Source organism: Ambystoma mexicanum, chromosome 3p (genome assembly GCF_040938575.1).
Source record: "Ambystoma mexicanum isolate Mex_15411 chromosome 3p, UKY_AmexF1_1, whole genome shotgun sequence".
In the NCBI taxonomy this organism is placed as follows: domain Eukaryota; kingdom Metazoa; phylum Chordata; class Amphibia; order Caudata; family Ambystomatidae; genus Ambystoma; species Ambystoma mexicanum.
In genome coordinates, this window is record NC_090925.1 from 811,210,544 (window position 1) to 811,223,314 (window position 12,771).

Here is a 12,771-nt window from a genome sequence, read left to right on the forward strand (position 1 = left end):
CCTCTCTGTCAAACCACCTCCTTCTGATGTTCTAGCCCACCCACCTCCTCTTTCTCCCCTTTTGGCCTCTAACTTTTCCACCACCTCCTACATCACTCTTGTGCTTGCCCATCTCAGTTTACATTCCTTATCCTGTTCCAATCGCTAACCTCTTTTCTCCAAACTCCCACACCAATTGACTGGGAGCCTGAGCATATATAATGTAGTGACCCCTCCCCTTGTGTGGGACACTGGGCGAAGGTCTACACCTGTGCATTCAAATTAATTGTATTTTGTGGTTGGCCATATGGTTCACCTTCAGCTGAGCTTAATTGGGTAAGAAGGGATTGGAGCAAGTCGTTATCAGGCCCGGACGCCATCTTGGTTTTTATTTTTATTTCTCCATTTGGCTGCTTCTGAAGGGGGTGTAAGAAGGAGTAAGCCCTCTGCTTCCCTCAGTTTGTGAGCTTAGTGTCAGTATAATACTTTGCAAAGAGCGGGCTGGTTTGAATCGGACACAGAACGTGTGTCCATGGCAAAGCTACCGGTCCGGATCCCTTGCAGTAAAATCCCCTGCTGGTAAGACCATCTTTGAGAAGTGCATGCAATGGGTCCATAGATCTCATGTGGGAACCTTGGCGCCGGCTCACAAGCACGCCCTGTGTCTCTTGCGTTGAGGCGAGGGATTCACGGATCATGCGGGTGAGGCATGCTGGTGGTTTACAAACCTGTAGTGGAACACTGGATTTACAGGGCTTTTTCCCCACCTTGTGGAGACATCAATGCTTCCCCCATTAGACTTTTGGCAACAGTGACAATGAGTTTCCTTTTATGATTGAATTCATACCTGATGTCAGGTGTTTACATTTTTGCTTGGGGACTCCGGTTGTGCCTACTGTGTTTCAAACAGGGGCAGGGGTACAGTTTGGGAATACAATGTGATAGTGCCCTGCCTTCCAGCAGGTAACAAGAGAGGTTGACCAGAGTGTCCTCCTGTACTGTCCCGCCACATTGAGCTATAACAAGTAGATTGTGGCCGGGATAACATCGTTTAAATTTACCAAGACGGGGGAAAACCTTATGCGCCAACCTTCAATGCAGGTGATGTCATAGAAAGTGACATCACAAATCTGTGCCTTTGGGAGATGCCCTGGCTAGGCTTTCTTCTCTAATCACGTTCTGCTTTCCACCAAAACTATGAAGTGATAGATTGAAGGTTCTCAAGGACCCATACCCAGTAGCATTGCTTTGTGCAACTTTGCATTACACACATGGCAGGATCAAAGCCGATGTGCTGCTCGCTGGCTCCCCTGTGCAATGGAGTAGGCGGGATGATAAAAAAGATGGCATGGAAGGTTGCCCAGAGCAATGATGATTAATTCCAGTCTTCCGTCCCATCTGCTTGTCAGCCCCTACAATCCCTGGTCTTTGCCATCTCTGGGTGCCCCTACCCCGGCAATGGATTTCCCAGGTGGGGCAGAACATCTCCATCCCCCCAGTAGTCGGTGCCATTGCACTCTGTCTAAGGGCAGACAGAAAGTCTATGCAATTATTTATGAATCAGAGATCACCAGTCATTGCCCTCGGCCCTGCCCCTAAAGCGCCATTTTGTAGTGCACTTGGCAAGCATGGGAACCACCCACTTGCACGTGCAAATCTAAAGTGGCAAGGTCACAAATTATTTTTGTGAACCGGCTACATGATCAATTTCACACTTACCCACAGACAAGCCCATGTTATTTATTTATGTATGTATTTATTTATTTATTTATATAAATATATAGCACACCGAGCCCTGGGGCATCTGGGCACATTTCTTACAGGCACATATGATACAAAACTCATTACTTACAGTTACATATGATACATTTGTTACAGACAGAATGTGGTGGAGAAAAAGATAAATGTGTTCTTCTTGTTATCTTTTTGAATGGGGCCATGTAAGCCTCCTTAGTCTTTCCTGTTTCGTGCTTACCTGGGGAAGCAATGTGCAGCGGACAGCACCCACTGGTTGGCGATCAGAGACCCTCCACAAAGGTGCATGCTGTTGTAGCGCAGACTGACCTGCCAGGGCCACTCTCCTTTCTGGGCCCCCTGCCCACCCACAATTCGGCCAGCGATGGCCGGCTTTCCACATGCTGCAAAACAGTAAACACAAATCTCGTGAAAATGACAGTTCAAGCCCAACCAAACACCTCGCCAGGTCTGCAAACATTCCACCTCGAAAGGCAATAACAGATGCAGTCAAGAACAAAAACCACATAATTGCCCACTTTTTCAAATCAACTAAATCTTTAGTTTTTTCAGTAATGTGCGGGGCTCAAATCAGAGGCTGCAGTCCATAGTGACAACGTTTCCTGCCTAATCGTGGAATTACAGAGTCGGATGTCAGGGGGGCTGGGTGCCACCCCGACCTAGTAAATGCTGGACTCAGGAGTCCGCTGGCTATAAACCATGTGCTCTTTAGAATCAGAGAAGGATTGCATGGCGGAAATGTTCCTTCTGTTCTGTGTCCCTCCTCCAAATCAAAATGGCTGAAAACTCCCCTGAAGTGTAAAAGTCGGGTGTAAACGGCTAACTCCTTGCTTTTACACCTTACCTTTGCACGCTGAGAGTCTGTATGTTCGGTTAAATTCCCAGCAAATAACTCTTCCAATCCACCTTGTTTTTCACAGGTGCGCGCATTCCTCTCACCTGGGTTATCCTCCATCTTATGAGTTCCTTTCCATCCCTTAAACATGACGTGATATGAGATGAGAAGATGGCGGGCACTCTGCATATCCACCATAGCCGCAATGGGGACATTTACATTCTTCGTGTCCTGCCCTAACAGCAGCAATAGTACTAATGGTGACAGCATTGCCGCTAGGAGCACTGCTACTATACGCAGTAGTACTAGCAGTAGCACCACTGCAAGCAACTATAGTAGTAGCACTATTACTAACAGCAGTAGGAGTAATAGTACTACTACCTCCAGTCCATATTAACAATAGCACCATTAACAAGACTACTACTACTATTTGTAGTAATGCTAACAAAACTACTGGTGATACTTATACAAGTATTCGTTATATTACCACCAGTAGTAGTAGCTCTACAACTACTGTCAGTAAAACTACTACTGCTACTACTGTGCTAGTACTGCAACTATTAATAGTAGTGCTGACAGGAGTGGTAATGGTAGTGATATTGGAGCTAGTTGTAGTGCAGGGTGACTGGTTGCAGTAGACATACTGGTACTGTAGCAGTACTATTCATAAAGCCCTCCACTTCACTTTTCACCTCATCTTCCCAGGAGGATAGCTCAGCGGCAACATGCTCGCCTTGGAAGCAATACGACACGGGGCAACACAGGTTCCGCGCTTAGAAACCTCTGGGTATTAAGCGTGTTATATATAACCTATCATATCTTCCATTGCCAAGAATAAACACTACAGAGCACATTTTGTTGCTCCGCGTAATTCGGTGGCAGCAACCTGTTACGTATTGACACATACAAATGCGGGTCCCTGCGGTCGAATATTGGTCATTTGCACGGTGGAGTGTGAAACTGCGGGACATAGGGCAACGTACATGCATGTATGCTTACTTTTGGTCTTCACTTACCCATGACAGGGAGCAGGGCCGGTCTTACACCAGATTGCACCCCAGGCGGGTACCATCGTTAGCGCCCCCAACCCCCATTCATCAGAATGCGCCCATCCTCCCCAACTGGCTCACGTCACTCCCAAACTACACCTCTGTTGTGCGAAAAAAACCTCCTCAATATGAATAAATAATTGCTATATAAATGAAGCTAGTTTCATTACATTGTAATTCAAGTACTTTACAGAAGAATTCTAATGTGAAAACACTGCTGTTGCTGCCCCAGTAAAATGTTTTTTCTGTAGTTTCAAACTGTCCTTACTGGCACGCCGCAGGGTCTGAGGGCCACTACTATCTATTTGTGGGCACCACTATTATCTGGGGTAAATCTTGGGGGCAAGGGCTGCCTTTGCGAGCTTGGTGCCCACTGGCTAGACCAGTATCAACGGGCCAATGCAGGCAACACTACTGTGGGTACAGCACTTTTGGCACCAAACCTGTCTTCAGGGGCTCAAATTGGCCTATTGGTCAATAAATGTCCAAAAGTGCTGGCTTAGCATCTTTCTGTTGGGCAGTTTTTTTGGGGGGCCAAAACGGGTCTTTTTAAATATACTTTAAAATGCACAATATGTTACAACGCTCCCTAGGTAAATAGCACTCCAAAAGTCTGTCCCCAAAAGTATATAAAAGAAACTAGCGATTGTGGCTCACTTTTCATCGGCGCCCGGACATATTTAAATCCCGGCCCAACCCAACCCGGCCTGCGCGGTCTTATTTTCCTCGGCTCATTGTAGAGTGGGTACAGTTGGTGACTTAGAGGAACCCCCACTATGACCACCGACCCCCGTGATGAAAACCCAGCTATGTAAAGCAGCAACACGAAGAGGACAGGGGTTGAGGGGGAAAGAAAGAGAGAAAGAAAGAAAGAAAGAAAGAAAGAAAGAAAGAGAGAGAGAGAGAGAGAGAGAGAGAGAGAGAGAGAGAGAGAGAGAGAGAGAGAGAGAGAGAGAGAAAGAAAGAAAGAAAGAAAGAAAGAAAGAAAGAAAGAAAGAAAGAAAGGAAGGAAGAAAGAAAGAAAGAAAGGAAGAAAGAAAGAAAGAAAGAAAGAAAGAAAGAAAGAAAGAAAGAAAGAAAGAAAGAAAGAAAGAAAGAAAGAAAGAAAGAAAGAAAGAAAGAAAGAAAGAAAGAAAGAAAGAAAGAAAGAACAGCCCAGGAGCGTGGAATAAGAAAGACCCAACGATATTCTGGAGTAGCAGCAACACAATGCAACAGCGTGCAGTGCAGTACAGAAACAACTGGAGAAATCAGAGTAGAAAAAATGTTATACAATTATCTGCGCCTGCGAAAAATCTGCCTGCCCTTTCACACCTGTTTTGCTGCATCTTGGACCGATGTCCCCCCAAGTGCCTTACAGTAACTGTTACCTCACAAACTGCCATACCAAAGACCCCTGCCCAAGGCTCCCTCATGCTTGAGCACAATCAAGCGGAGTTGACTGGCATGTTGGCCCAGTGTGAGGTGTGAAGATCAAGAGGAGGCTGAGTTTGTTGAGTGTGAGTCGATGTTTGGTATACTGCACGGGTAGAGTAGTGTGAGGTAGGTGATAGCGGTGAGAGGCACAGGGTCCCCGCAGAGTGATAATGTTGAGGAGCTAGACTGGCTTACAGGGAACCACTTGAGAGATATTAGCGCCGGGTCACTGCTGTTTTCACAATTTATGACATTGAGTTGTGCATGTTATCGACAGAGTTTTCGTTGTTGTACTCGTCATCATTGCAGCCAATTAAGCGGTGACAATTTCAGGAGATTTTGCCACAGGTGGAGTACTTGGTACGGTTTTGAGGTGCCAATAAGCCGGTCGGCCAGTCACTCTTCGACACTAACCTTCATGATCTGAGGGGCAACGTGATGGGGCTGGGGCTAAGCATACAAGGGTTTAGGGTCAGAGGACCCCAGAATGGTGTGTAGTATTGCTGAACCTGTTTCTGGAGCTCTTACACACTTTTTCTGAATGTACTTAGGGGCTGGTGGTCTGCAGTCCCACTGGCATTTCTGTATATCGTTTTATTGTGTATTAAGTGTGTCCACGTCTGGTTTTCCAAAAATCGAATCACTTATTATGTTTTCAAAGTGGGGGTCAGCTCTCCATACTTTGGATGTATATCATTTACTACAAACAGCAAAATATTGCCCAAAAAGCGCAAGAATTTTTTTTCCATGACACTCCATTCTGATGGCACGCGGAGACCCCCAATTGATCACAGAATGCATGCAATAAGAGCCTATGTTTCTGGAGGAGGGGCAAAGTGCTCGCCTTGGAAGCAAAACGACACCGAGCAATCACAGGTTCGATCGCTGCGTCGGTGCTTAGAAACCTCTGGGTATTTAAGCACGTAATAAATAACCTAAATATGACATATGCAAAATAGCTTATGCTTCAGGACTGCATAACGCCTCTCCACCATCAGCAATGAAATGTATGTGATTTTACACAATGCACTACTGCAGAAAGCCCACGGGCGAGAGAGCGGAGGAGGAGATAGTGAAGTGGATAAAATAAGGGAATTTAAAGAAAAATAAATAGGAGTCACGGAGATGGAAAGAAAAAGTGGTCCGGAGAGGAAATCGCAGTCCGGAAAGAAAATGCAGGTGTCTGCAATCCGTGACCATCAATCACTGTCCACCACCCTCCGATCAATGCTTTCTACCTTTCCCTCCTGCCACTGTTCAACTTAATGACCCCCGGGCGCCGGGAAAGTAGGTCAGCTTGCCCGCTCGCCTCCCTGCCCCCCCACCCCAAACACTTGCCTGCGCGCACGGTTGCACCGCATGTTGCATGACCCACTCCTCTTTTGCAAAAAGAGGGTTATTCAACCGCAACGCAGTCGCCAATACCAGCAGCCCCTAATCCCAATCGGTGTCAGAGTAGCAGTGCAATTCTGTGTGCATGGCCTGGAGGAGGGCACGTGCGCCCATGCGCTTGGCTGGTGGCAACGGTGCAGGCGTCACCCGGGTAGTCAATAAAGCAACAAATGTTGCAAATTGGCCTGCCAATTGCTGCCCTGCCTGAGGGACGAGGCTGCCTGCCGCCCGCTGCTGTGTGGAATACGAATTTAAGTTAACAACACATTAAAATGATGCATCATTAGGCAGTTTTAGGCTGCCTAATGATGCATCATTTTAATGTGTTGTTAACTTACGTTCGTATTCCTAGGCTGGCTGGCTTTGGCTGGTGCGTGAGACCTGGCCCAGTGGCTTTGCACTGGCTTGAGGCTCAGGCGAGCGCCCCCTAGAGGCTGACTGATGTCAGGCAGCCGCCTGAGCTGCCTAACACAAAGACCGGCCCTGACAGGGAGCATTTGCAATTGATACCCATGGGGCACATCTGATATTTGCAGGCACATAAAGCCGGTGTACCCCATAGGCATTGACATCATTTGAGCCAGCATGAAAATCCACACCGGTGCAAATGCAGGGAGTATTTGTATGGTGGAGAGGAAAGCAGTGATGGAAATGCAAGTTGTGGTCCGCTCCTCCTCTCCCCCATAAAAATGCAAGAAACTGAAGCGTGACGTAAGAAGTATGTGTAAAAGCAGTACGCAAGGATTTTAACACGTTTCTTATGTTACTCCCCTCACCAAAATGAGCCCCCACTAGTGTTACTTTCACTGACCAGGTCCTAGTGCTCATTTGGCAATCATCCAGTTGAACCGGTCACTGGTGGTCATTACAAGTTTGGCAGTATTCCGGCGGTAAATCCACCAAAATACCGGCCAACAGAATTACTGTAACCACCACTTGGTCTGACGGAATTACCGCCAGATTACAAGTGGCGTTGGCGGAGTTGATCCCCCTTTTCTGAGAGTCCATTGGACTCTATGGGGCATTTTTGGTGGAATTACCACTAATGGAAAGTGGGAGTGTTTACCTCCAGGATGATTCTGGAGTTAACTCCGGCACTCCAGGGCCATACTTGTAGTATAACGGAGGAGGGAAAAGTGGCGGTAATTCCATTGCTGGCAATTCTTTCCTGCACTGCCATACTCGTAATGAGCCCCACTGTTCCCCTCTGGTGCTCTGCGTTAGCCTCCCTTGCACTGCTCCGTTGATTTTCCCCAAACCTATGGTGAATGTGAGAGTGGTGTATGTGTTGCTGGCATGTCTCTGTTCATCACTTGCTGTGTGTTGCTTTCCCCCTCACATGTCTCTGGTACGCGATTGGTCCGGGGCCCAGCTCCTCTACCAATGTATGTGTTCGGTCTGGTGGAATTGACAGTTTACATGGACATGGGGTGCGTTCCCCCTTTGTAGCAGCAGTCTACGGGCTGGGGTCTGAAGCTCTGCCTTAATGCTATAGGATTTTAACTGGTGAACCTCAGGAGCCAAGGAGATCCTGCAGCAATCGCGTTTCCAGACTTTTGCAGTTGCTACGGAAATTAGAAAGTCCATGAACACATAGGAAAGGTCCATTCACCTGGACTACACATTCATCAAGAGGATGAGACCTTGTTTAGAATCGCTTATATTTAGAATGATGCCAAACATAACATGAACCCCTCTAAATTATGTCTAACCAATTAATTCTGTAACTAACCTAGGGGTGCACCCTGCATCCAGTAATATATTGGGGCGATGCCAGCCACTGGATTGGCATGATTTGACCAGACGACCATTGAATCGAAGCGGTGAAGCATTTTTTGTATTTTCTCACACTTTAATCACCCCCATACATGGCTTGATTAAGTGGGTGCCGCGGTGGCTTGCCTGGAACTGGAAGTGGCAGGTAAAGAAACCAGTCGGGCTTGATGGTTTATAGTCATTCCATCGACCGCCAAACCATCGACAGCCATACCATTGACAAAAATGCATTGAAAAAAAATCCATTGAATGCATTTAAAATTTATTTTTATAATGGGGGGGTTCTTTCCAACCCCCCCCCCCTTTTTAACCTTTAAACCCATTTTTATAAAAAAATAAACCCTTTACCATTGAAAATAATGCATTCCATTTTTTTTTCGATGCATTTTTTTCAATGGTATGGCTGTCGATGGAATGACCATATACCATGCTTGATACATGCAATGTCATGCTGAAGGTGTGGAAAACGAGGACACGAAAAAAGGAACTTGTCCTGTCTTTTATACACATCGTCTGCAATTTCTTTCCGCTTTCAGGTTAACAGCACTTTTTTTACAGTTTTTTGCACTTTTGTAATTTTATACCTGTGGAACCGAACTGTTATTGTTATAATTTTCGTAAGCATATGTCCTGTTTTATAACTAATAGCGTGCGTAAGTTAGGTTACTTTCACCTAACCTAGAAAAAGAGCAGAATATCTAGAAGTAAAAGTTAGAAGTGCGTAGTTTATTGGTTGTAAAAATTACTTTTGAGAATTGTTGGAAAGGTGCCAATTTACTCCAGTTGGATTGATCTTTTTCAGACTATCCTGTTGAGGCGCACTTTGGGAATACTTTATGGAGATGAATACCCAGTCTGACTTTTACAGACAGACCACATGAAGACACGATTGGACTCAGTAACCAGAACCCCGATTTTGAACAAGATGAGGTGAACTTAACTGAAATATGCACAAATGTAGACGGCACGTCCTTGAAAAATTGAATAGGATACTAATGTGACTTTGCAATTTGTTTTAGAAACTGTGCACTAAAATGCACTGAAAGTGTTGGATCACTGTAGAATGATCACTTACCAGCGTCATAAAACTGAAAATATTTCAAGGTCTTGATCACAGAAGGAAGAATACTTCAGTTCTGATCTCTATAGGTAAGATCCAACCAGGACTTGACACAGATTCTGATAGCACTTAAGCACATGATAAACCTAACCCTAAACTAACTCCAGTCTACTTTATCTCTCCCTGCCCCCTCTTTCCTTCCCCCTCTCACAACAGAGCTATTAAAGGGGAAGACTGATGAAATATTTTATTGTCCCAATGGTTTGGGCATGTATTTTTAAGCATACTGTAATTGATCTAAAAAAATGTTCCAATGCATCTTACCTTAGTTTTCCTCACTTTTACACAAGCAAAAACAACAGGTTGGGCGCCACCATCTTGTGCCATCTTATCCGTTGATGCATCGCCCCTAGTTCAAGGGCCCTCGCGGCAAGAATACAGATCGCCCGCCCCTCAAACTGACATCAGTAGTACAAACAATATGCTCCACCTATTTTCATGATGTTCGTGGCCAGCGTAGCCAAACGTGTCCCATCATCACCCACGCATAATGTTACTTTATGGAGAACCAGGCAGATAAACACACACATCTTCTCACAGTGCGTAACTTTTCTTTCTTGTCCCAAATAGGAGAGCAAAACATTTCTTTTTAAGAAAACATCAATAGTCTGCAATGTAACAAGTGCTTTTATTTTGCAAAGAACGCTCACAAGAGAAGATTAAGTCCACGAAATGAACAATATCGTTTTGCAATACAAGTTATAGGTAGTGAACATCGCATGCTTTGAATGTTCTTTATAACTTCCTCATAATACGGCAATTGAGATCAGCGATCAATCAATCCCTGTACTCCAATTCTTTTGTGTTCTTATGTTACATCAGCAAAACTTTAGAATGATGGTGTTCAGTTTGTGAGAAGATATGGATTCCTTGCACTTTCAAGCACAACGCTTTCGCTTCAGCACATTTTTACATCATAAATGCAGACAGGTTGCTCCTTATTGCTGGTACCGCCAAAGGCCAGATTGGTTCCTGTCGGTCGTCCCACATAACAGTTATAAAATTAGCACAGTTTATGATTATCCGCCAATGTTGATTGAAGAATCCATCTGACGGTAGCTGGAAATTGTGGCATGCGTAGAACGGTACAATATATCTGTGTTGATAACAGAATAAAAGAATATATTTTAGTAGCCGTTCCGTAATCCAATATAACAAGTTACCATATAATTCAGAATCGGATGAAACCTAATCATAAACACAAATCGCACAGAATAAAACAGACATGACAATATGGGGAAGTAGTTGAGACCACGATGTGCATGAAAGGTTAGCGGTGTGAAGTAGTTATAGCTCCCAATGGGATGGAGAACCAGATGCACTAGCGGGCCATACCAGAAAATAAGGACAGAGATAGTAACGTTTTATGTTGAACCACAGACAGATGGCATTGTAATTCAAGTGGTAAGATTAGTGTTCGAAAAGGGAACCAAGTGCCCACAGAAAAGCTTCATCCGCCGCCCCTCCACCAAATCCCCACTTTATTGTGCATAAGGATGCAACGATGACAGCACACCAGGATATCCCACGGGACAAAGCGGTGTAGATATCATTAGCCTGCATACAGATTGTGGTTGCGGGTCTTCGAGGAATAATCATCACAATAGGGTCCCTTTAATAACCCATAACTCGGCGCAGAATATATTGGTGTGCAAGGCCAGTAAGCAATACATCCCAAAAAAATCATACCGCTATTCACTCCTATTTAAACTATACACAAATAACAATTATTACTAGATAAACAAACAGGGAGTTACGCACTCGTTTTTTTATAGTGCACGGTATAAATATCATTCAACCTAACTTAACGTACCTTGTCAATTCTTTTGGTAAAATCGCACATTCGCACACACATGCCGTTTTTAATCGCACAAATATTATGTACAGTTCAGCTAACATAATTTCAGGAAGTTCCATTCTCTCACTGTCAGGCTGAGTAACCGCTCCGAACAACAGATCACTGAAATGGAAACCAAATTTTCATATGTTCACTTTTAATTAGGGAATCCCAAAATGTCACAATCTAGTGACTTCCCTAACTTTTTGTGGGGAGGTTTATTACTATATAAAGAGAGGAGGTAGTTGGATAATATCAGCAGTTATACCAAGGAGAACGAATATTTTAAGAGCATGTACATTTATTCAAAATGTAATAAAAACACACAAATGGTATTCCATAGAAAAATAAAGTGCATACAATAATAAAAAACTATTATAAAACGACACAATAGTCTTCGTGACAGTAAACTCCTTTACAATAGGGGACTTTTAATATAGTAAATGTTTTCATTTTTTGTGGGTTTCCAACACATGGACCTCATTACAAGTCAGCCGGTCTGGAAAGAACGGTGGTGGTAAATCCTCCACCACCGTTCTTTCCGGACCGGCTGATTAAGAGTCCTGCAGGCGGGAGGTGTCACGCCCGCCAGTTCTGACCTGGCGGGTTTAATACCACCCGCCTGCTGGCGGACATGGAAACACCGGCACCATTACAGCATGGTGCCAGTGTTTCCACGTCCCCATTGGACTCCATGGGAATGGGGATTAACAGAATTTTGCCTCCGGAATTACCGGGTCACCGGGTTGTAATGCCCCGGTGAATCCGGTAATCATAGAGACGGAATGGTAATACGAGTCCGGCGGTAACCTGCCGGAATTTCCGGCACGGTTGCCGCCAGACTAGTAATGAGGCCCATTGTGTCCTTCGAACAGTTGCTGACTTTCACTCACGGCCAAATAACAATAGCGGCCTGTTTTCGGTGATTGCAGCCACAGATGGGTAGGTTTTTATTTTGTGAAAGAATGCCATAAGAAAAAAACTGGACAAGACGCTGCTTCGAGCAAGTGGTTCAGAAAACCAAGGACAGTTACAAACACCTATTTAAAATATTTTTCGCAACAGGAACGTAACAACATTCCAGAACATTTTGCGTTGCTGTTACCTCCAGTGATATATCATCTCTAAGAATATGAAATCAAAACCCCACCTCTCCCTCATCCAGCACTGTTTCATGGCACAAAGCATACCCCTACTCCTAGTGTGCTATATACCAACCGCCCATCATTACTATGTCCCTGTTCAGCTCTTGAATCATTTGTTTGCTACTTACACTTGCACAGGTCTTACTATAATTCATGCATTTCCATTCATGCTTGCTTGCACACCTGAAGTAGCCCTCTCTACCATCATGCGAGACAGGGTGAACATTTGTACCACGCATTCTACAATAAAATTCTATTTCAAAGCACCACAAGCTCAAATGGGATCGCAGGTTGCTGAAAAATAATTCCAGAATGGTAAGTTACATTCATGCACTGACTAGCCTTTGTGCCAATCAGCCGCGCTATTGCATAAGGGATGGAAGGAGGAGCCTATAGGTCTACAAGTGCTGGAGGAGGGTGTTAAGATGGATTTCTAAACTCTGACCTGATGGGCAGATGTTTAGGAG

The 12,771-nt window shown here is 44.8% G+C and overlaps 1 protein-coding gene across 1 annotated transcript in view; it reads right to left on the minus strand.

The window, feature by feature from the left end:
• The window catches only part of LOC138580920 (serine protease 27-like), a 230,059-nt gene that overhangs the window by 115,682 nt on the left and 101,606 nt on the right, over positions 1 to 12,771 (minus strand). The window contains exon 2 of the mRNA XM_069651852.1: positions 1,955 to 2,117. Coding sequence (XP_069507953.1) covers positions 1,955 to 2,117 — 163 coding nt within the window. The remainder of the gene's footprint in view (positions 1 to 1,954; positions 2,118 to 12,771) is intronic.